This window comes from Vicugna pacos, chromosome 2 (genome assembly GCF_048564905.1).
Source record: "Vicugna pacos chromosome 2, VicPac4, whole genome shotgun sequence".
NCBI classification, from domain to species: Eukaryota; Metazoa; Chordata; class Mammalia; order Artiodactyla; family Camelidae; genus Vicugna; species Vicugna pacos.
Genome location: NC_132988.1, coordinates 119,742,138 through 119,762,851, shown reverse-complemented (window position 1 = coordinate 119,762,851; position 20,714 = coordinate 119,742,138). Strand labels below are relative to the sequence as shown.

Sequence of the window (20,714 nt, the reverse complement as noted above, 5' to 3'; positions counted from 1 at the left end):
TGCACGTTTTTTGTGTGTGGGAGTCACTGGGTTTACTTGAACACACTGGCTTTCAGAGATCTACCATTCACTCAGCAAACGCTCCCGAGCCCCTCCCGTGGGCCCCACGGGAGGCCCCCGCCCCAAGAGCCGGCATCGGCATCGGGCCTCCAGGCAGAGGAAGGGGTGCCAGGAGGGGGTGGGTGAGGCAGCCAGGCTGGATTCTCTTGGCTCGTTCGCCGTGAACCCAGGGTTGAGGTGTGCTGGCTGCCTGCTGTCAGTCTTCCGTCAGCCCCACCCAGCTCCTCCGGCTCCACGTTCTGCTCTGAGTGTGTCGGGCCCACGCTGTTCACCCAGGGTGTGCTCAGCCTTCCCCCTGCATGCCCATCTGCATGGGCAGTGTGCCTGGGGGTCCCTGTCTTTCCCAAGTGCGTCGCTCTCCGTGTACTAGTCTCTGTGGGGTGGAAACCCGGAGCCCTGAGGGCTCCTCCTGACCGCTGACAGGGACCAGTTCCACAGCCACTACCAACCCCTAGCCCCCAAGGAGTTGGGGACCCTGGACACTTGGCTCCCAGCTGTCCCGAACAGGGAGGACGGAGAGGCACTTGGGCACAGGCCAGTGAGGCAGGTGCCAAGGAGCCATGAGGGCCTGTGATCTGCCCAGTGTCCCTCTGGAGCTGGGAAGAGCCTGGGCCACGTGTCCTTCTGTGCAGCATCTGCTTGTCCCACGAGGCCCCTGGGGGACAGCCTCCTTGTCGGCCTTGCCAGATGGATCCCCCGCTGGTCCATGAGCCCCACGTCCATTGTGACATGGGAACCACACCCAAGGTTCCTAGTCCCAGTGAAGAGCCTGCTCGTACCCCCCGGGCCAGCTTCCGTATTCTTGGGGCCAGAAGGCGGGTTTCACCCGGAGTTACTCTCGCCAATTCCAGCTGCCATGAACTGTTGCCCAGCAGTGTGGTGGCCGCCATGGCCCCTCCATCCCGTGTGATGGTGCCGTTGGGTCCCCAGGCTCCCACCCCAGGCTGCCAGCAGTGCGCCCCCACCCAGGGAGGGTCTCCCTCGGAGCCGTGCTGCCTGTCCACCTGGCCCTTAGTCCTCAGCACCCACGTATGTAAAGGACTGTCAGTGCCCAGTGTGGCTGAAAGATGGTGGTCTTCAGAGGGACACGCGGCCCCGGCATGGAGCCTGTACTGTAGGGCGCACCTTCCCTGCAGGGGATTTGGTCCAAATTCCCAGCCACCTTCTGACCTGTTTGGTTTCCAACAAAACTCTGGGAGTTGGTGAGCGTGCTCTGGCAGTTCCTGTCCTGGGGAGGACCGGCTGGGACCTCAGGTCCCGGCAGAGCGAGAGTCAGGTTCTGAGTCAGTGTCCCCGGCTGTGCAGAGGGCAGTGCTCGCCCAGTGGGAGGAGGCGCCTGTGCCCACAGCAAGGCTGTCGGAGTCGCCCCCAGACGGCGCTACTCCCTAGGGAGGAAGGCACGTCTGTTGAACAGGGTCTTGGGTGAAGGTGTCCAGAGCCAGCTGAGGAGTGGTCTCCAGCGCTGACCGAAGCCCCGGCCCAGCACCCACTCCACCCCTAGGTGTTGTCGGGCCGGCAGGTCCTCATCTTGGCTCCTGGGCTGAGCGATCAGCTGTGACACAGGACCCCAGGGTGCGGGCCTTACCATGTGGGGTCTGGGAGAAGTCTGCTCCAGGGGGTGTCTGGAGCCCTTCCCTGGGCCCTAGGTTTGGAGATTTCTCTCCCTAACTGCCCCTTCCTCAGTCCAGTGGCTGGGCCCTCCATCCCTCCACCCCTCCACCGCCGTCTCAGCCCCTCACCCAGGCACCTGGCTGTGCTGGCACTGGGGGCCTGGGTCCGGGTCCCGGCCCAGAGTCCCTCAGCCCCTCCAGGAGGCCAGACTCTCGGGGGGCCCACAGGCCAGCTGGGCTCCCTGCCCCCGTCCTCAGCTGGCCCTGTGGCTACCGCAGTGCCCGTCCAGCCCTCCCCTAGGAGCACTCGCAAGGGATCCGTCCTGGCCTGGGTCCCCGGGGGCCCAGCACGAGGACATGCTGCTCACTGGGTGGGGCAGAAGTCAGCCAATTTGGGGGCCTCATGCCACACTGACAGTGTCCAGGGTCCCCAGAGATGTGTCCAGTTAGCAGAGCAGTGGGGAGCCCTCAGCCCCCTGGCAGCAGTTACGGTAGCTCTCCTGCTCACTCGCCCACAGCCCACCTGCCAGGGGTCGTTGTAGCCTAGCAACCTGGTTTCCATGGGAACGGGGCTAGTGTTAACCAGAGGCCACATGCCCACTCCAGGGCCACACCTTTTACCTTGGCAGGAAAAGTGCCCAGACCACATGCCCTTGGTGTGGCCATGAGTCCTGGGAGCCGATCTGCACCGGGCTGCCCAGTGCCCAGCCACTCCCCCAGCCTGGACCCCAGCGACGGTCTCCGTGTGTCACACCTGCTCAGTCCCAGCTGAGGCAGAAGCCCTGGGCTGGAGACACTGGGGAAGCCTGCCTGGCTCCAGCTGTGACAGGACGACAGCCACAGGGGGTCCAGCTGCCCGACCCCAGGGGTGTCGGGGCTCCTGGGCCAGCTGTGCAGCTCTCCCCAGCCCAGGGTCCAGCCTCTTGTCCCTGTATCCACCCCCACTCCCGCCACGTTTGCACTTGTCCACTCAGATGTCCCCTCTCTCCAGTAGAGGCCTGGCCCTTCTGTCTGGGTGGCCGGGGGACGCGCCTCCCGTGCACACCTGCTTTCTGGGGCAGCCAGCCAGCCTCCCCAGCACAAACTGTGATGTGACCTGGAGTGGCTGCCTGCTTTCCTGGGACACGGAAGTCCCAGGAGGGCGGCCTCTGCAGGGGCGCTCTCCAGAACGCCCTTTCCAGCAGTGTGTTCTTGTGCCCTGGCCTGGCCCTGGCCTGGCCGGAGCTGCGTGGACCTTCTCCTGCTAGTGCCTGGGAGCTCCTGGGCCAGCCTGGCCACTCCACAGTCCTCTCAGGCTGACCGGGCTGGCCCAGCACCCCTGCCCCAGACCCCTGGCCGAAGTTCTGACTACTCCATCCTCCTGGCCACTCAGGCCAACGGCCCTGGGTCTCCTGTTGCCCGTCCATCCTCTGTCCATCCCCCTCTTCTGTCTTCCCCACATGCCTCGCCGTTGGTCTGCTCCACCTGACCTCTGGGCCCCTCAGAGTGGAAGCCACGGGCCACCAGTGGCTGGCAGCGTGACCTTCCAGCCCCCCACCCCTCATCCCCACCTGCAAGCCTGCACTCAGAGAGGCCTCAGGACATCCAAGTTGCCACCCACCCCTTGTGTGCTGGAGTCCTGGCCCCCAGTAGGTGCTCAGGACCGATCTGCTGCATGAGGAGGGGTTCAGCACAGTCTGAGCTGGAGACCGAATGGCGGGAGACCTCGTGCGTGTCACGAGCAGGAACAGGACTTTGGTCGGGCCGTCCTCAAGCTTTCTCAGGGGTACCCAGTCAGTCTCCATGGAGGCAGGCAGAGTGAGATGGGGGGCCCAGGGCCAGCAGAGGCCTTGGGATGGCCCAGAAGGGCTGGAGGCTGAGGCTAGACTGTGGCTCTCTCTGGGGGCAGGAGGGACCGTGGGGTTGAGGCTGGATCCTGAGAGAGAGCCAGAGGTGGCCGAGGGGTCAAGCCATGCCCCCGTCCTGGCTCCACCACCAGTGCAGCCCTGTACCCTGCTGTCCCCAAGAGGAGGGCCCTGACTGGACCTCCACCTTCTCCCAACTTGGAGCCTTTAGGGCCAATCCCCTCAGTAAAGTGAGGTGTCCAGGCTCTTGGGAGGGACCTTTGAGGTCCCGATTATGATGGGGGCTCCAGAGAGTCAGAACCACAGAATTTGGTCTGCCAGAGGGGTAGGGTCTGTGGTGTCTTGAGCTCCCCCAAGGGGAACCCTGGCTGGGTGGACGGCTTCCAAGTGGGTGAGCCATCCCCACTGTCCCAACTGGACTGGACCCTCCTCATTGCATGGGGTGTCTGCAGAGGGCTCCCCTCATTCCCATGGAAACCAAGTTACTAGGTTACAGCGACCCCTGGCAGGTGGGCCGTGGGCAAGCGAGCGGGAGAGCTACCATAACGGCTGCGAAGTGGGCTGAGGGCTCCCCACTGCTCTGCTAACTGGACACGTCTTTGGGGACACTGGACACTGTGTCAGTGTGGCATGAGGCCCCCAAATAATCAGGGCAGCCTGAGAGGCCGTGACACCCGCCTGCTGCACGGGGTTGGGCCCTGCTACTAAGTCACCAGCTTGGGTATGCCACTTCCTCAGGAGAGCAAGTGTGGGTGGGCAGGCAGGAAGGGCCTGGACCGCTGCCACCCTCCCTGTGACATGCAGGTAATTAGCCTGTGGGCAAGCCTCCTGTCCCCAGAAGCAGGCGTCCCTCGCCATCCTGAGCCCACTGAGCTGTCCCCGTCTCCTGCAGGCCTCTGTCTTCCCAGGAGTCCAAAGGGGCAGGACAGGAGAGGGCCGTGACCCTGAACACACATGGGACTGCAGGCCTCTGAATGCTCCAGACAGATGCCCCAAATGGGGACAAACAATTGAGGGGCAAAGCCCTGACTCTCCACATGGCCTGGAATTCAAGGGAAGACCAGCCCCACCCCATCATCTCCTGGGCCTCAGAACCTAGCAACAAGCAGGGGACAGGGTAGGTCCCGGCAGGCCTTAGCAGGATGTTTGTTGAATGACTAAAGGACTGCCTGGAAGAAGCTTCTAGTCACAGCTGTTCATGTGGACCCTTGGAACTCAAAAGAGGCAGCTTTTCCTGAAAACCCCTCCCACTGCTCCACAGCCATTGGACCTGCCCAATAGGACCCACGTGGCCTGAGCAGCCCTGTGTGAGGCCCCGGTGCGTACGCGCTGGGGAAGGAAGCGGGTGAGAGGCCCTTCTGCCGGGCCTCGGACAGATTTGGTCCGGTTAGGTCAGAGGGGACCACGGGCCTCGGCCTGCAGGCTGAGACTCTCCTCAGGGGTGCTAGGGGCCCCGAAGCAGCTCCTGACCCCCATGGTTGTCCTCAATTTCGCTTGTAGGCCTCGGACCCATGGAGGGAGCAGGGCCTTCACCTCCACCAGCAAGACCAGGCAGCTGACACCCAGGGAGGGGCAGCCAGTGGCAGGACGCCGTGTCCCTGGGGGCCATGGCTGGGCCCCCCACAGGCGCCTGAGGGTCCTGGGAGCCAGGCTCACCGAGGACACCCCCCAGGTATTCTGGGCTCCCGCCCACACCTGGACAGACTAGGGCCTGGCACCCCGCCCGTGGTCCTAACCCAGGCGGCGCTGTTCTGGGAGTGGCCTGAGGAGCACACTGAGGGACTGAGGCTGTGGGCACCTGCCAGGCCCCCCTGCGCCCTCCCTTCACTGGGTCCTGGGGGCTGCACCTCTGTCCTCCAGGGGCCCCACCTGGGACCAGAGCAGTGATGGCTCTGAGACAGATGGGCCTCCTGGGGGTGGTGGGCAGGGAGGTGAGGCTGACCACCCCAGGGTCTAGAAGCTTCCAGGGCAGTTTCAGGCAGCCTGGGAATTCCTGGGGGTGAGGTGGGGGCTTGGAGGCAGAGGCCTGGCCGACCACTGAGGACCTGGAAGAGGGGCTGGGGTGGAGGAAGGGGCACTTGGCTCGTGGTGTTGGCGGTGGGGCTGGACTGTGTGGAGGAGGGCCTGGGGAGGATTCAGAGTCTGGGAGGCGGAGGATGTGGGCCCAGGCATCAGGCAGGTGGGCCACCGCACTGGTGGGGTAAGAGGGCCCTGGGGGGCTGGAGGCCTGGCCCAGGCTCTGCCTTACCCTGGCCTGGGAGCTACAGCCTTCCAAGGGGCCTGTTAGTGAGGCCTGTGGGTGGAGACCGAGGGGCCTGGTGAGGGCCCTGGTCCTCCCCACAAGCCCAGAAAGGGGTGCCCCTGTAACCTGTCATGACAGAGGGTCTCACGCCACTTACTGCCTCTGCAGACAGCCCCCTGTGGAGGAGCGAAGGGGGCCCAGCTCTGTTCCTGAGCCGCAGTGGGGGTGGGGTGGATGGGCCGCACGGGGCCTGCTGGGCATGGGTGAGGTGGGGCTGGGGGCTCTCGTGAGAAGTTCCCACACCCTGCTCCCAGGTGCCCAAACCCCACCCCAGAGGCAACTGCGTCCCTCTGAGGGACCTGGGACCTCTTATCCCAGCCCCTCCCCCACCCCCAGGCATGGAGCCCTCATTCCTGCAACGCAGCCCACACCGGGTGCATAGCCCCCACTCACAGCCCCCAGGAGGGCAGCTCAGTCACCCTGACGCCCCTGGGGAGGGTCAGGAGGAGGTGGGGTGGCCTCTGGGGCATTGCCGGGGCTCAGGTGCTGACTCAGTTTTGAGCTCCCCCAAGGGGAGACCTGGCTGGGCAGACGGCGCCCAAGTTGGTGAGCCATCCCCCTCTGTCCTGACTGGACCGGACCCTCCTCGTTGCATGGGGTGTCTGCAGAGGGCGCCCCACTGCTGGGCACACGGTGGGGCCCAGGAGGGGCCGCCGGCTTGTGTAACCAGAGGCTCAAGGCTGGCAGCCTGCAGCCAGCCATGCTGCTGGCCCACCCTCTCCACACGCCTGCGCCAGGCTGAGGGGCCCGAGGTTGGAGGCTGCCTGCCCCTGGGACGCATCTGGGTGCTTCAGGAACCCCTTGACAGCACCTGTGGGAGGAGGGGGGTGGGCAGCTTCCAGAGCCCAGGGCGGGCCAACAGGTGACAGCCTCTCTCTTCTCCCTGTGACAGGAGGTGGGGCCCGAAGCAGCCGAGGCCCCCAGGTCAACTCGATCATCGACGTGGACCGTGTCACTGGCTCAGCTTCTGGGCTGGGCAGCAGCATTCCAGGGGTACGGACAGGCCCCCGGAGATCACGGGCCAGCAGGGCCTCAACGTCAGACCACCCTGGCCTGAGTCCTGTCCGGGGTGGGCCTGCTAAGCCCAAGGCCAGCCCACACCACGCAACCTTCGTCTGAGGCTGCCTGCGGACCTGTCCCTGAAGGCCACCCCTCCTGCCCCTGTGCCTGAGCTGCCCTGCTGGCCGTACACGTGGAGAACAGGATCCCTTGGGGGCAGCCTACACCCGCCTGGGCCTCCTCGGCCACCACGCCTTCGAGAGCCGAACCAGGAGAGGGCGGAGGGGCCCGGGCTCGGACAATCGCCAAGGTTGGCCCAGAGGGCCGCTCGGCGCCTGCCTGCTGCCGCCACTCGGCGTCCGGCCTTCCCTCAATAAAGTGTCTTTGAGGACCTGGAGCGTCGGCCTCGTGCTGGGAACTGGGCGCAGACCCCGCCCTCGGAGAGCCGTGCCCCCATGGGGCGCGTGCATGCATCGGAAGAGGGGCGGGGAGAAAAGGGGCTCTGGGTGGTGAAGTCAAAGGTGGCAAAGGAAGAAGGCCGACCTGACAGGAAAGGCCTAGCCTGCAGGCAGCGGGACATGGCTCTGCCGGGTCAAGGCCCGGGCTTGCCCACTCGCACCACGTCCCGCAGGTCAGTGCAGGCTCTCCTCCCCGGCGTGGCTGCCGGTGGGGGCAGGGCTTGCCCTGGGGGTCGTCTAGGCCACCCTGCCCTGTCCTTTCGCCCTTGGCCGCATTTAGAGGGGTGGTGTGGCAGGGCTTGTCCATGGAGGGACATCTCAGGGGAAACCTGACTGCCCCGCTGAGGAGGGGTGGGGAAGAGCCTCAGCCTGTGCAAAGGCCCTGAGGCTTGAGCGAGTCAGGAGGGGCCGGGGTGGCAGGCAGGCCAGCAGGCAGGGCCATGGCAGGGTGCTGGGTTGTAGCGGACAGAGATGGCGCTCTGGCCCAGGTGCCACGGTGGAACCCCAACACTAAGAGCTGAGGGCCGCCTGCACTCCTTCCTCCTCTGAGTTGGGGGGCAGTCTTGTCACACATGTCAGGCTTCTCAGAGAGGGCCTTCAGCATGAGTGCCCCAGGCCGCAGAGTTTGTTCTGGATGCTTCCGGGGAGCTGTGTGCTGAGCAGGGGCCCAGGGGAGGCGTCTGAATGGAAGGGAGGGGCCCAGCACCCACTGCATGCCAAGCTGGGGCCCTGCTCAGCTTCTGCACTCCCTCCGTCTACACAGACGGGGAAATAGGGACCCAGAGGGATTGTGACCAGTGAGGCAGCTGCAGTGTCCCCGTGCAGGCAGTGGAGCTGACTAGTGGGGGCCCAGGGAACCCCCACCTCCGTGGCCACTTGGAAATCACAGAAGAGGTTCCCACAATAGCTCTGTCCACAGCCCCAGTCATGAACTCTAGGGCTGGGTCGGGGATGACTGCAGCCGTGTCCAGGGGGCAATACCCCATCCCCATTCACAGACATGTGGAGCAAGGCACATCCAGACCTAGGTAGGACCCCCAAGCCAGGCCTCTGCATCCCTGGGTGGCCCCTAGGTGCCTGGCCAGGGCTTGGGATGGGATGCCAGGCAGAGTGGGACAGATTGAGGGGACGGCACAGGTGGTCCAGGCTGTGACGAGGAAGCCCAGGGCCATGGGAGTCCTGGGGCCGGGGGTTGGGGAGCAATGGCGTGGGGGGTACTCCTGGGCACCCCTGAGCTAGGGCAGCAGACGGGGCTCTACTCCCATAGGAGGTCCCACCCAGCTCATCCTGGGAGGGGACAGGCAGAAGCACTGTGGAGAAGGCGGCAGATGTGCCTATCCTGCGGACGTTGTTTGTGATACTCAGCCGGTGTACACACCCTCTTCTCTGTGCCTGGCCTTTTGCTGGCCAGGGGCCACTCCATCCTCCAGGCCCGGCCCTCCGAAGGGCTCAGCACCTGTAACTGCTCTGGTTGTGAACAATTAGTGGCCAGCCCTGCACCCAGGTGGGAATCAGAAGCTGGGGCTGGGAGTCCAGACCGCTTCCTGCCATGTAACCCTGGAAGACTTCCTGGAGGAGGCTTCTAAGCTGAGACTCGAAGACACTGTAAGGTTCAGGACCAGCATGGCTGAGGCCAGAGGGGACAGCTAGGTCAGGCAGGGTGAGCTGGGCAGCAGATGTAGGGGACATGTGGGCCTGGCATGGGCGGCAGCTGGGGTTAATCATTTCTAGGTGGCCTTGACCCCCACCTGCCCTGGCTGCTCTGCTTCTGCCTGTTGCTCCTCCCGCCAGTTCAGGAGGAGCCATGGGGAGCTGGGCCTGGGTCCCCAGCCCCTGCCCCCTACCTGGGCTGCCCCTGCTGCTGCTGCTGCTGCTGGTGCCTCGCGGGGCTCAGCCCCAGGTGGGCAGGGTGAGCACTGCCCCGACCGCACTGTGACCATGGGCTCCTGGGCCCACCCCAGGTCCTAGGGCTGAGGCCCGGGCAGGGGCGTGGAGTGGGTGGAAGCCGGCCAGGGGGCAAGCTGGGCGTGCTGGGCTGGCCTAGGGGACAGGGGCTGGGGGTACAATTTGCTGGACCTCCACCCAGGGATGTGGGCTGTTCCCCTCTCTCTGGGCCTCTGCTGGGGCCAAGTGTTCGATGTGGGGGGCAGGGGGCCTCTGAGAGCCTCACAGCTGGTCTTGTCTGTCCCCAGAACAGGCCCCCAGAGTGTGAGCCTGGAGGGCGATGGTGCTGGCCTGGCAGATCCCGAGTCAGCTCAGTCTGACTCCTTGGGCTCTGGGAGGGTCGGGGGCACAGGGCCCAGCTGAGGCCTTGGGACAGCCAGTGTCCCCTGTTCCCTGCTTCAAGACCTGAGGGCCCCCATATGGAAGCAGAGGCCCGGGGCTGCCATCAGCCCACTGGCAGGGCCTGAGTGTGCAGGGTGCCCATCCCACACTGACCCCATCACAACCTCTCGGCTCTTCTAGAACCAAACGGAACCCCCAGAACAAAGTACCACAGTGACTTCTGAGACTCCTATCATCCCTGTAACCTCGGGGACCCCCAGAATCCCAGCCATGAGAGCTCCAAAGGCAGAGGGACCCCATGGTGGGGAGCTTAGCCCGTTGTCCAGGGCAGCCCCCTCCAACAGCAGCCCTGGGGGCACAGGTGGGTCAGGAGGGCTTCCTGGAGGAGGTGGCAGGCTACACCTAGATGCGGGGGAGGGTTTCTGGAGGAACATGGGCAGCCCCTGGGGAGTGGGGCATGTGATGGGGGTCAGGCAGCACCCAGCGCAGGAGCCCTTGACCCCTGTGCCTTCCCAGCAGTGCTCACCGAGGCCGGGCAGCCCTGCAGGTTCCCCTTCCGCTACGGCGGCCGCATGCTCCACTCCTGCACTTCGGAGGGAAGTGCCCACAGGAAGTGGTGGGTCCTGGTCCCCTGCCCTGTGTCCACCCTGGAGACCCTCCCCCCTCTGCCCTCCCTATTCCAGACCAAGCCTGGCACACAGCAGGTGTCGTGAATGAATGAATGAATGAATGAACGGGAGAGAGCTCCAGAGTTGTCAGAGGGGTGCCCTGTGTGAGTCGGGTTTGGAATGGACAGGTCTCTGGCCTGGGACCCCCACATCATGGCACGCACCACCCCCAGGTGTGCCACGACTCACAACTATGACCGGGACAGGGCCTGGGGCTATTGTGTGCAGACCTCCCCGCCGCGGGAGGGCCCAGGTGGGTGCCCCGGGGTGTGGGGCCTGAGCCCAGGCTACAAGGGGGCGGGGCTGGGCGGGGCTGAGCTTGGGGGGGCATCAGAGCTGACTGGGGGAGGTGGGGGGGTCCTGCCTGGAATACAGGAGGGGACTTAGGGGTTGATCCTACTGCAGGCCTCAGGGGCTGGAGGAGTCATCAGCCTGGGGGACTGCGGGAGAGGGAAACACCACCCCCCTCACCCCGCCCAAGGACCCTGCCCTCTCCAGGGGCCCTACAGCTAGCTGCTTTGGCCATTGCTGGGTCCAAGGTGCCCCCTGGTGGTCAAGCTGGGCCCTGTGGCCACATGGGAAGAGCCCTGGACAAGGGAAGGGCCCGGTGGTTTGCAGAGTGTAGTGCTGGCAGCCCTGCTTTAAGGGTCCCAGGGCACTCAGAAGGGACCCTGCTATCTGCTGGGGGGTGGGGTCGGGCTTTCAGGGTGCCTGGTGCTGAGCCAGAAGCCCACTTGCCCAGGGTCTGAGTGCTGGGCAGGGCTTGTGGCGAGGAGGGGGAGGTCTGTATCCCCTCCCAGAGCACGCACATCACAAGGAACCCAGAAGGAGCAGCTTTAAGGCAGCAGGCTCGACGGCAGGACTGTGGGCCCATGGCAAGCAGGGAGAGTCACGGCGTGGGGTTGGGGCACAAAGACTGCCTGGGCTCTCAGACGCACCCCTCCCTCCTGCGTGTCCCCAGCTACCCTGGACCCCTGTGCCTCTGTCCCCTGTCTTAACGGGGGCTTGTGCTCGAGCACCCAGGGCCCTGAGTCGTACCACTGCACCTGCCCCGTGGCCTTCACGGGCAAGGACTGTGGCACGGGTGAGTGGGGCCGCAGGACCACGGGGCTGCAGGGCAGGAGGGCACTGCCCCATGCCGGGAGCAGGGACTCACTGTGCCACCCCCAGAGAAATGCTTTGATGAAAGCCACCATGAGTACCTGGAGGAAGGCGATCGCTGGGCCCACGTGCACCAGGGCCGAGTGGAACAGTGCACGTGTGCGGGGGGCCAGGTTCGGTGCGAGGGCTCCCGCCACACAGGTACGCGTGGCTTGGGTAGGGCGGGGCAACGTCACTGGCCCTCCCAACCCAGGGGAAGGGGCTGGTCCAGGGCCACCCGGTGATGGGCACCAGGGGTGGGGACCGGGTGCTGATCCCACCCCTGAGGCCCAAGGCCTAGCTTCTGAGCCCTGCCCCAGCTTGCCTGAGCAGCCCATGCTTGAATGGGGGCACCTGCCACCTGATTGTGGCCACCGGGACCACCGTGTGTGCCTGCCCCCCGGGCCACACCGGGCGGCTCTGTGACATTGGTGAGTCGCTCAGCCTCTGGAGCTGCGTGGGCCGGCCTCCGGGCCTGCGTCTGGGGCCCAGGCTCACTGCATGCGGTCCCGCCCCCAGCGCCCGCCCAGCACTGCTTCCGGGGGAGCGGCACCGACTACCGAGGCGTGGCAGGCACGGCAGCCTCGGGCCTCAGCTGCCTGGCCTGGAACTCCGACCTGCTCTACCAGGAGCTGCACGCGGACTCCGTGGGCGCCGCGGCCCTGCTCGGCCTGGGTCCCCACGCTTACTGCCGGTCAGCACCAGCCCAGCCCGCTCTAGGCCACCTCCTCCAGGGCGGGCAGGGTCTGTCCTGGGGGGAGGTCTTCCTGACCAGGCCTGTCCCTGGGGTCCTGACCCCCATTGCTGGGCGGCTGTCCCAGTGAGAGGAGTGTGGGCTGAGGAACAGAACCATCTGCAGAATGAGCGAGCGCTGCTGGGGACGTCAGGAGCCCCACCGCCACTGAGGGGCCCTGCGACTCCCCTGCGTCCAGGAACCCAGACAAGGACGAGAGGCCCTGGTGCTACGTGGTGAAGGACAGCACGCTCTCCTGGGAGTACTGCCGCCTGGCCGCCTGCGGTTCGCAGATGGGCGGGGTCGGCAGGGTCGGGAGGAGCAGGGTCGGGGCGGCACTGGCTTTGCCCCGACCGAGGTCACGCAGTTTCCCCCACTCCCTGGGCCCTCCTCACCCCACCCCCATGCCTGAGAGAGGGGGAAACTGAGGGTCCCCAGAGCAGGGCTGGTCCAAGGCCATGCAGTGGGCTGGCACCAGAGGTCAGAGCGGGCAAGCTGGTCACCAGGTCCTCTGGGTGGCCCACCCAACCTGTCTCAGGGGCAGGGTGGCCTCCAGAAACAGGGAAGTGCAGGTGGGGGTGAAAAATATGGGTGCCCCTGGAGTCAGACCCTGGGAGTGGGCAGCTTCATGAGGCCAGCGTGTCCTCTGGCCACAGACCCCAGGGCTCCCTGACCGTCCTGGGCATCCTGGGTGGGCTCTGGGATCCCAGGCTGCTGGGGGGCCATAAACACCTGCCAGGTATGCCACTTCACTCTGGTTCCCACCAAGCCTCGTGACTGCATTACGGTCTCCCCATCTTGCAGATGAGGAAACTGAGGTTCAGAGTAAGTCATGTGCCCACAAGGGCAGCACTGAGCCCAACCCTGGACCCTCTTCCACAGCAGCTGCCTAGGGTGGGGAGGAAGGCGGGTGAACCGCCAGGTCCTGAGGACATGGAATGCAGCCAGGACCCTCTCTGGCCTGGGGTGTGCGGAAGGAGCCCAGGGGTGTGATCTGGTGACCTCTGCTCCCAGAATCCCTGGCCAGAATTCAACCCCCGCCCCCTGAGATCTTGCTGTCTGAGCCCCCCGTAGCTGGATCAGCTGGACGCCAGACCTGCGGCAAGAGACACAAGAAGAGGAGCTTCCTGCGGCCACGCATCATTGGCGGCTCAGCCTCGCTGCCCGGCTCGCACCCCTGGCTGGCCGCCATCTACGTCGGGAACAGCTTCTGTGCCGGGAGCCTTGTCCACACCTGCTGGGTGGTGTCTGCAGCCCACTGCTTTTCCAACAGGTGAGCTGCTCCCACCCCAGTGTCCACCACCCCCACACCATCCCTCAAACCACCCACTTTTCCGCCCACCACCATCTATGCCTCCGCCCACCCAACCGGCCATACTCCACCATCCATTGCACATCTTTCCAGGCTCCACCCGCCACCCATCTACCCACCCATATGCCTATCCTAACCATCACCCATGTGTCCCCAGTGTTTCCCACCTACCCGTGTAAACCCCGTCCTTTGGTCCCTTTTGCTCCCCGTTGCCCCCTGACTCAGGTGGGACTCAGCGCTCAGCCCGGTACTGGGCATGGAGGCCGCCAAGACCCGCCCCATTCTTATCCCGGGGTGCTGTCCCCATCCCTGTCCCTGCCCTGGGTCGCCGCTCTGTCCCAGTCTTTGCCCCGGGAGCGCCCGGTTTGCCGCTCAGAGCAAGACGGGGCGGCGCGCGTGCGCGAAGCAGAGGCGGTGGGCGTGACCAGTCGCCGCGCAGGGCCCGCCCCTTCCGGCCCCGGCCCCGCCCACACCGTGCTAATGGTACCAGGGTGGCAGGTAGTCAAGGCCCCTCGCGACCTGCGGGCTCTTGGTGGGGAAGGCAGGCTGGGGCTAGCAGCTGGGGGAGGGGTCAGGGTTGCGAGGACCGCCACCACAACCCGAGGGCCAGGGCCAACGGGCTCAGAGCAGGACAGGCCAGCCCATCCCTCGCTCCTACCGCAGTGATGGGAGCAAGGCTCTGCCGGGGGAGGGCTCCCCGGAGTTGGGGGGGCTTCGGTGGGAGGGGATGGGCCTGACAGTGGCATCCCAGGGATCAGGGCTCCGGAAGGACGGAGGAGCCCGACAGTGAGCCCCATCAATCACCCCAGAGACTACAGCTTGGGGGCGGGGGAGGGGGTGGCAGCCACCACAAGTGCTGCCCTGTGCTGACCATTGTGTGACCTGCAGCACGCTCCCACTCGGCCGTGAAATGGGACCTACTGCGACCTCACAGTGTGGAATGGGAGTGGGGTGGTTAAGAGGCTGGAGGAGGGGAGCAGGCATCCTCTCCCACTTCCAGGGATGGGCTGGGGAGAGGCCAAGCTGGGTCAGAGTACCCACTCCCTTTGGGCCGGACCCCAGCATACTGGTCCCAGGTCTGGGCCAAGCAGGGCTGGTGGAAGTGGATGGACCAGGGCCTTCATGGGCAGGTGGAGGGTGAGGGAAGGGCCCAGGCTCCTGGACACCCAGGTGACTTCACAGGAGGGCGTGCTCCTGGACCTGCATGAGGGCCCCAGGTTATTAATTCACTTGTTGTTGTGTTGGAGGTGGTGCTGCCCCGGATTAAGGGTGTGGCCCTAGCCCACTGCTCCCCATCACACTCCGGCCCATGCCCCAACCCCTGCTCAGGTCTCTCCCGGGGCTGGGGCTGAGAGGGAGGGTCCTGCACGGCATCTCCCACCTGGGGTTGTCTCCTGGATGCTCCGCCACCATGGGTAAGGGGTGAGCTGACCTCAGGGGCCGGAGGGGATGGCCGGGCCATGCAGCCACCAGCGCCCCTGCACAGCCCCCCCAGGGACAGCATCTCCGTGGTCCTGGGCCAACACTTCTTCAACCACACGACTGACGTGACACAGACGTTTGGCATAGAGAAGTACATCCCATACCCCCTGTACTCAGTGTTCAACCCCAGTGACCATGACCTTGGTGAGACTCGGAACGCGGTGCGGTGCAGCAGGGCGTGGATGTGTGCTCTGTGCACACTGGGGCGGAGCCACGAAAGAGGCTGGGAGTGGGCACCAGGCAGGCCCAGAAGAGTCCTCAGACCCTAAAGGGGCCTGATAGAGGGAGAGGGAGGGGAAGAAGAGACAGAGCAGGGAGGAGAGGGAGGAGGGTGGAGGGAAGGGTGCAGGGGAGGATGGAGGAAGGCAGGGAGGAGGACAGCACGGGTTTGGACAGCAAGGGTGCCCCGTGTGACAGAGCAATCTTGGCCTGGCCAGGGGAAGTCCTGGCCTACCAGCCTTGCTGAGCCCTTGGCCGGTCCTCTGGTTCCCTCCTGGGCCTCCTAGGCCATAGCCCTCTGCCCAGCGGGGCTGCACCCCCATGTGACTCGATGGCCACCCTCTGTCCTCCTGGGCCCCCATGACACAGGCTGACCTCCGGCCTCTCTCCCACCCAGTCCTGATCCGGCTGGAGAAGAAGGGGGAACGCTGTGCTGTCCGTTCCCAGTTCGTCCAGCCCATCTGCCTCCCTGAGCCCGGCAGCTCCTTCCCGGCTGGACACAAGTGCCAGATTGCAGGCTGGGGCCACCAGGATGAGAGTGAGTGGGTCTGGGGCAGGGGGCTGGCATCACGCCCAGGGGAGCAGGCCCAGCACCCGTGAGCCTCACCCAGCCTGAGAGCACTGTGTCAGCAGACGTGAGCGGCTACTCCAGCTCGCTGCGGGAGGCGCTGGTCCCCTTGGTCGCTGACCACAAGTGCAGCAGCCCTGAAGTATATGGGGCAGACATCAGCCCCAACATGCTGTGCGCCGGATACTTCGACTGCAGGTCGGATGCCTGCCAGGTGAGCTGGGACAGCCTGCCACTGGGTTGCTCAGGGCCCAGAGGGACAGGACCTGTAGGGCCAGACAGGGGTCAGGGCAGAAAGCCCACCTTCCTGTTGGTGGCCACCCCCCAGAATGGGCGCTCACTGCTGCTGGAGGCCACTTGGTCGCTGCTGGAGGCCCTGCTCACAGGGACTGGGAGTGAGGCCAGGGATGGCCAGGTCACAAACAGCAGGCAGGCCCCAGCTGCCCAGCCACGCGACGTCAAGGCCTAATCTCTTTTCTCCCAGGGTTCTCCCAAGCGCACTTAGTCGATCAGCTGATCCCAGCAGCTCATTTATCAAGCACTCCTCCAGGGGCTGCATGTCAATGCTGAGAGAGAGAAGCTGCTTTACTCCCCATCTTATAGGTGGGGAAACTGAGGCCAGGCCCAGAGGGGTCTGCTCACTCTTCCCAGGTCATACAGCCCAGAAGTGGCAAGGAGTAGGGTACACCCCACCCCTTGAACCACGTGGTACAGCAAGTGCCCTTGGGGGGAAGTCAAGGATGGCTTCACAGAGGAGGAGGCGTTTGCACGTGTCCTGAGGGGTGAATAGTGTCCCAGGGGCTGAGGAGAGCATTTCAAGTGGAGAGTAAGTAGCCTGTGCTGGAACCCAGGGCCACCTCGTCTCTGTGGGGTGCATGCTGCTGGGTGGTGAGGGGAGCCAGACTGAGGAAGACGTTGCTGGTCATGGAAGCAGGAGGGAGCCACCGCAGGACTTTAGAAATGGGAATGACTGGTCAGACGCTGTCACAGCATCCTGGGAATGGGAGGACTTCCTGTCTATGAGGCTGGGGGAAGGTGGGGCAGGCCCCTTCCTTGGAATACCTATGTCATCTGTCCCCCAAGCTGTCAGGAGGCCACCTTGTCAGCTGCCAGGGAGTCTGTCACAGGGGAGCGTCTGACTCTTCTGCGCCCTTGACTCCTCTGGGGGCATTTTCGGGGTCGGGGTGAGGGAGGCTGGGGCGAGGGGGCAGGGACCATTCGGGAGTGTTGAGGAGCTGGCCCGGCTCTGACTAGCCACTGTGCAGGGGGACTCGGGCGGGCCCCTGGCCTGTGAGAAGAATGGTGTGTCCTACCTGTACGGTGTCATAAGCTGGGGTGACGGCTGCGGGCGGCTCAACAAACCGGGCGTCTACACCCGCGTGGCCAACTATGTGGACTGGATCAATGACCGGATTCGGCCCCCTAAGCGGCCTGTGAATCCCTCCTGAGACCCCCCTGGGAGCATCCTGCCTCCATGCTGTTTCCTCCTCACTGGCAATAAAGCTGTTTCCAAGACCCCCCACACTGCCTGTCCCGCTGCCCCTAGCTCAGCACAACTTTGTAGATGACGTGGCCTCAGGGCTGGGGACCCGGAGCCAGCACCCCAGCTGCCCTTCCTCTGTGGGGAAGGGAGCCTGCCACCCGACCTGGGGAGTTAGGGCAGGGGCTCCAATCTGGACTCTGTCCAGAGTCTCCAGCCCGACCCCTCTCAGGCCCTCCCCCAGGCAAGTGGGGCTCAGGTCCAGACACACTGGGGTGTCCCAGGGCAGGGGATGTTAAAACTTAAGACAGGTTTCTTGGAAACACCCCTGGCCAGCATTTTGCTTCAAGAAGGCAGCCTGGCCTCAGCCATGTTTTCTAGGAGGTGAAACTGAAGGAGAGCAGGGGAATGGAGGGTGGTGGGTTGCACCAGACAGGACCTTGTGGGGAAGGAATCTGAAGTGCCCAGAGGGCCCACAATCTCAAGGCAGCAGGAGCAGCATATGCAAAGGTCCTGAGGCAGGGGCTGGTGGTGGCTTATTTGCTCAAAATAGAGAAGTGTGGCTGAGGCCAAAGAGGGTGGGATGGTGGGGGGTGATGGGCAGCAGTGAGGTGCTGGGGGTGTCCTAAGGGTCCCTGATGGGACAGCAGGGTGGAGATGTGATGACATTTGCAGTCAGGAAAAGAGGCAGGGCAGAGGGGCGCCCAGAACTGGGTGCCTTGGGAGCTGGGAGCTCTGGTCTCTGGGACAGGCAGGAAGAAGGTGGCATTCAGTGTGTCCCAGTGCCACCCTTCCCACTGCAGGATGGGCCCTCTGCCCAGAGCAGCCCCAAGGGCAGGGGTCCTTCTCCTCAGTCTGCATTCACCTCTCCTGCCCCTGGACCCACAGGCCTCCTTCTCTCCTGTATCTCCACAGCCCCCACCTGGACCAGGTCTTGCCACCTCTCCTGGGTGACATGCCAGGGTTTCTCCATGTTCCTTCCCCCCACCCCCGACCTTGGAGCCTCCCCTCATCTCTGTTCGGTCTGACTCCACCTGCTTGCAGCCCCTCTTCTGCCCACCCTGTTCCTGGACTATGCCCCGGCCGCTCCGGTCTCCTGGTGTTGCTGAAGCTGACCAGGCCCTTGCTCACGTGGCTCCCTCTGCTGCTGAGAGTGTTCTCAGCCACACTGCTCCTCCTCTTCACTCAGCCACTGGGATGCACCTTCCCCGCATCACTCTCCACCGTCACGCAGCTCTCGGCCCGGTCTCAGGGCTGTGTCCGGAGCCTGCCTGATGTGGCTGGGGTGGGAGAGCTTTGTTTCCATCACGTAGCGGGGAGTCCCGCGCTCAGCCACGTGCTGTCATTGGTTTGCCGTTGACACATGTCCCTTTGTCAGGAGAGGAAGCGTCTCCGTAGAGCCCTCTTCTCCAGCAGATTGGCATGTAGCTCTCGTTGGCCTGCGTTGGGTCACAGGGCCACACCTCACAGCAGAGGAGGCTGGGGAGGGGGGGCAGGATTGCTGTGACAGAATCAGACAAATCACCAGGGACGTGTGGTGCCCCCAGCAAAGCCGGAGGAAGAGAGCAGGGTGCTGGGAGGGCAACAGTGTGTGTGCCCGTTGCCCCAAGTGCCGTAGGTGGGGCTCAGAACCCTGAAGCAGACTGGGGCTCGCCCCACGTTGACCGCAGCCAGGGCGACAGACGCTGGTGCCCACGCCACAGGAGGATGGCGGGCGGGACAGCTCCCGCTCGGGAATTCGGGCTCTGAGCGCCTGTTCTTGGCCTCCGGGAGCTGCGCTGCTTCAGCCCCGCTGCAGCCTTTGCCCGGTGTGAGCCCTCCCGGACCCCTGCCCTGTGGGTGTTGAGTGTGGATCTGTTAGAGGTGACTGCGGTTATAGACTGTCTGACGTCGAGCCAACCTGGCATTCCTGGAGCGAGCCGTGCTGAATCAGTGGCAGCCAGCTGCCTTCTATTTGCGTCTTCAGATTCCTCCCACACTGCCCTCCCCAGGCCCAGAAGTTACACTTTTATGAATTTATTTGTCTCCCTTTTCACAGTTATTGTCATAAGCCTTCTTGTGTCATCTCATCCGAAATGTATCAAACTGCCCTCACACACATCTGCTCACCTGATCATCACAGCATCGGGCTGGAAAAGGAAACTGAGGCTAGAAAAGTCGTGTGACTGTTCAAGTTCACTTGGGCAGGGGTTAGTGTATGGTGGCAGGTCCCGTGGCCGCAGGGCCAGTAATGGGGTGACAGCACCCTGTGGCCACGGGGTCTGCTAGTGGTGGCAGCGTCCCTGGCCCTGATGCCCAGCAGCAGTGCCTGTGGCTGTGTATCGGCCGGTGGTACAGCTCTGACCCATGGGCTTGGGCTCCTTGGAGGTAGGCAGCCGCCCCACGCCCACGGAGACCAGCCGCGCAGTGGTGCAGGGCTGGGCAGCGTCCAGTCTCAGCGATGAGGCTGTGCTTCCCTGCAGCCCTGCCTCTGCAGCTCCCACTGGATCTCCAGCCTCCCTTGGGTTCTTCCAGAGGCCTGACCTTCTCCCAGCAAATTCCTTCCCACTTCAGTGGCCAGAGTCAGTTTCTGCTACTTGCAACCAGTAACTCAGGCTACAGCAGCCAGGGAAACTGAGCAGGCTCTGGCTGCTGTAACAAACAGACCATAGACTGCCAGACTGAAACAACAATGAGATTTGCTTCTCACAGCTCTGGAAGCTGGAAGTCAGAGATCAGGGCGCCAGCACGGTCGGGGCCTGGTGAGAGCTCTCTTCCAGGTGTGCAGACGACTGCCTTCTTGCTGTGTCCTCAGTGGTGGGGAGAGCACATCCCTCATGTCTCTTCTTACAAGGACGCTAATCCAGTCATGGGGACACTGCTCTCATGACCTGATCACCTCCCAAAGGCCCCACCTCATAATACTAACCCACTGGGGGCTGGGCTTCCACATGACCTTGGGGAGGAAGTGGAGAAACAAATATTTGGTGGACAGCAGGAACTTAGTAGAGAGGCCTGGAGCCCACCCAGGGGCCGGGAGTGGGAGCTGGGCCGGAAGATCGCCCAGCCTCTGGAGGGGCGGGGGAGGGGTGCTGTCCATCCTGCAGCGGCCTGCATTTTCCGGGGCTGGTGCGGGAGCAGGTGCAGCTGCCGAGCGTGGCAGGAGCCGGGGTAGGGCCAGCAGTCACTCGGGAATGCAGCAGGGCACTGCCTCTCCCTGCAGGGCTGACCAAGTGCCAGGCGCCCGGGGCAGCAGATGTGTTGGTGGCCACAGCCCCCAGCCGCCACTCGGCTCCACGCCGGCTGTCCTGGGCCAGCCCCTGGGGGCCTGAGATGTGTGGGGAACATGAATGGGGCTCTGTGGCCAGGCAACTGCTCAGAGGAAGGCGGCTGGTGGTGGCGCAGGTGACGCCGGGGGAGGGGGGTAGAGGAGGGAACACAGAGCTGCTCCCGGGGGCCCAGCGTGATCCTGTTGTGCGTTTGGCCCTGGCAAGACCCCCAGGGCGTCAGAACCAAGCTTGCTGCCCACCAGGGACCTGTCCTCTCAGATCCCCGGGGACTGTGGGGAGGAGGT

At 64.5% G+C, this 20,714-nt stretch overlaps 2 protein-coding genes across 7 annotated transcripts in view; both read left to right on the top strand.

Moving 5' to 3' along the window:
- The window catches only part of RGS12 (regulator of G protein signaling 12), a 111,129-nt gene extending 103,917 nt beyond the window's left edge, over positions 1-7,212 (top strand). For all 5 annotated transcript variants that reach the window (XM_072946919.1, XM_072946918.1, XM_072946922.1 and 2 more), the window contains one exon: positions 6,709-7,212. In XM_072946919.1, the coding sequence (XP_072803020.1) occupies positions 6,709-6,935 (227 nt within the window). In that variant the 3' untranslated portion in view covers positions 6,936-7,212. The remainder of the gene's footprint in view (positions 1-6,708) is intronic.
- A 1,859-nt stretch (positions 7,213-9,071) lies between these two features.
- HGFAC (HGF activator) lies at positions 9,072-17,203 on the top strand. 2 transcript variants are annotated; one of them, XM_072946917.1, is made up of 15 exons: positions 9,078-9,182; positions 9,740-9,920; positions 10,079-10,175; positions 10,401-10,480; positions 11,189-11,311; positions 11,398-11,529; positions 11,688-11,798; positions 11,887-12,061; positions 12,300-12,385; positions 12,905-12,925; positions 13,115-13,373; positions 14,899-15,038; positions 15,511-15,651; positions 15,747-15,895; positions 16,947-17,203. In XM_072946917.1, the coding sequence occupies exons 1-15, from the start codon at positions 9,078-9,080 to the stop codon at positions 17,127-17,129; spliced, it is 1,983 nt and encodes a 660-aa protein (XP_072803018.1). In that variant the 3' UTR covers positions 17,130-17,203. The 2 variants fall into 2 exon arrangements, with proteins under 2 accessions (XP_006213089.1, XP_072803018.1); XM_006213027.4 differs by lacking the exon at positions 12,905-12,925 and having other exon boundaries at positions 9,072-9,182.
- Positions 17,204-20,714: the final 3,511 nt, after the last annotated feature.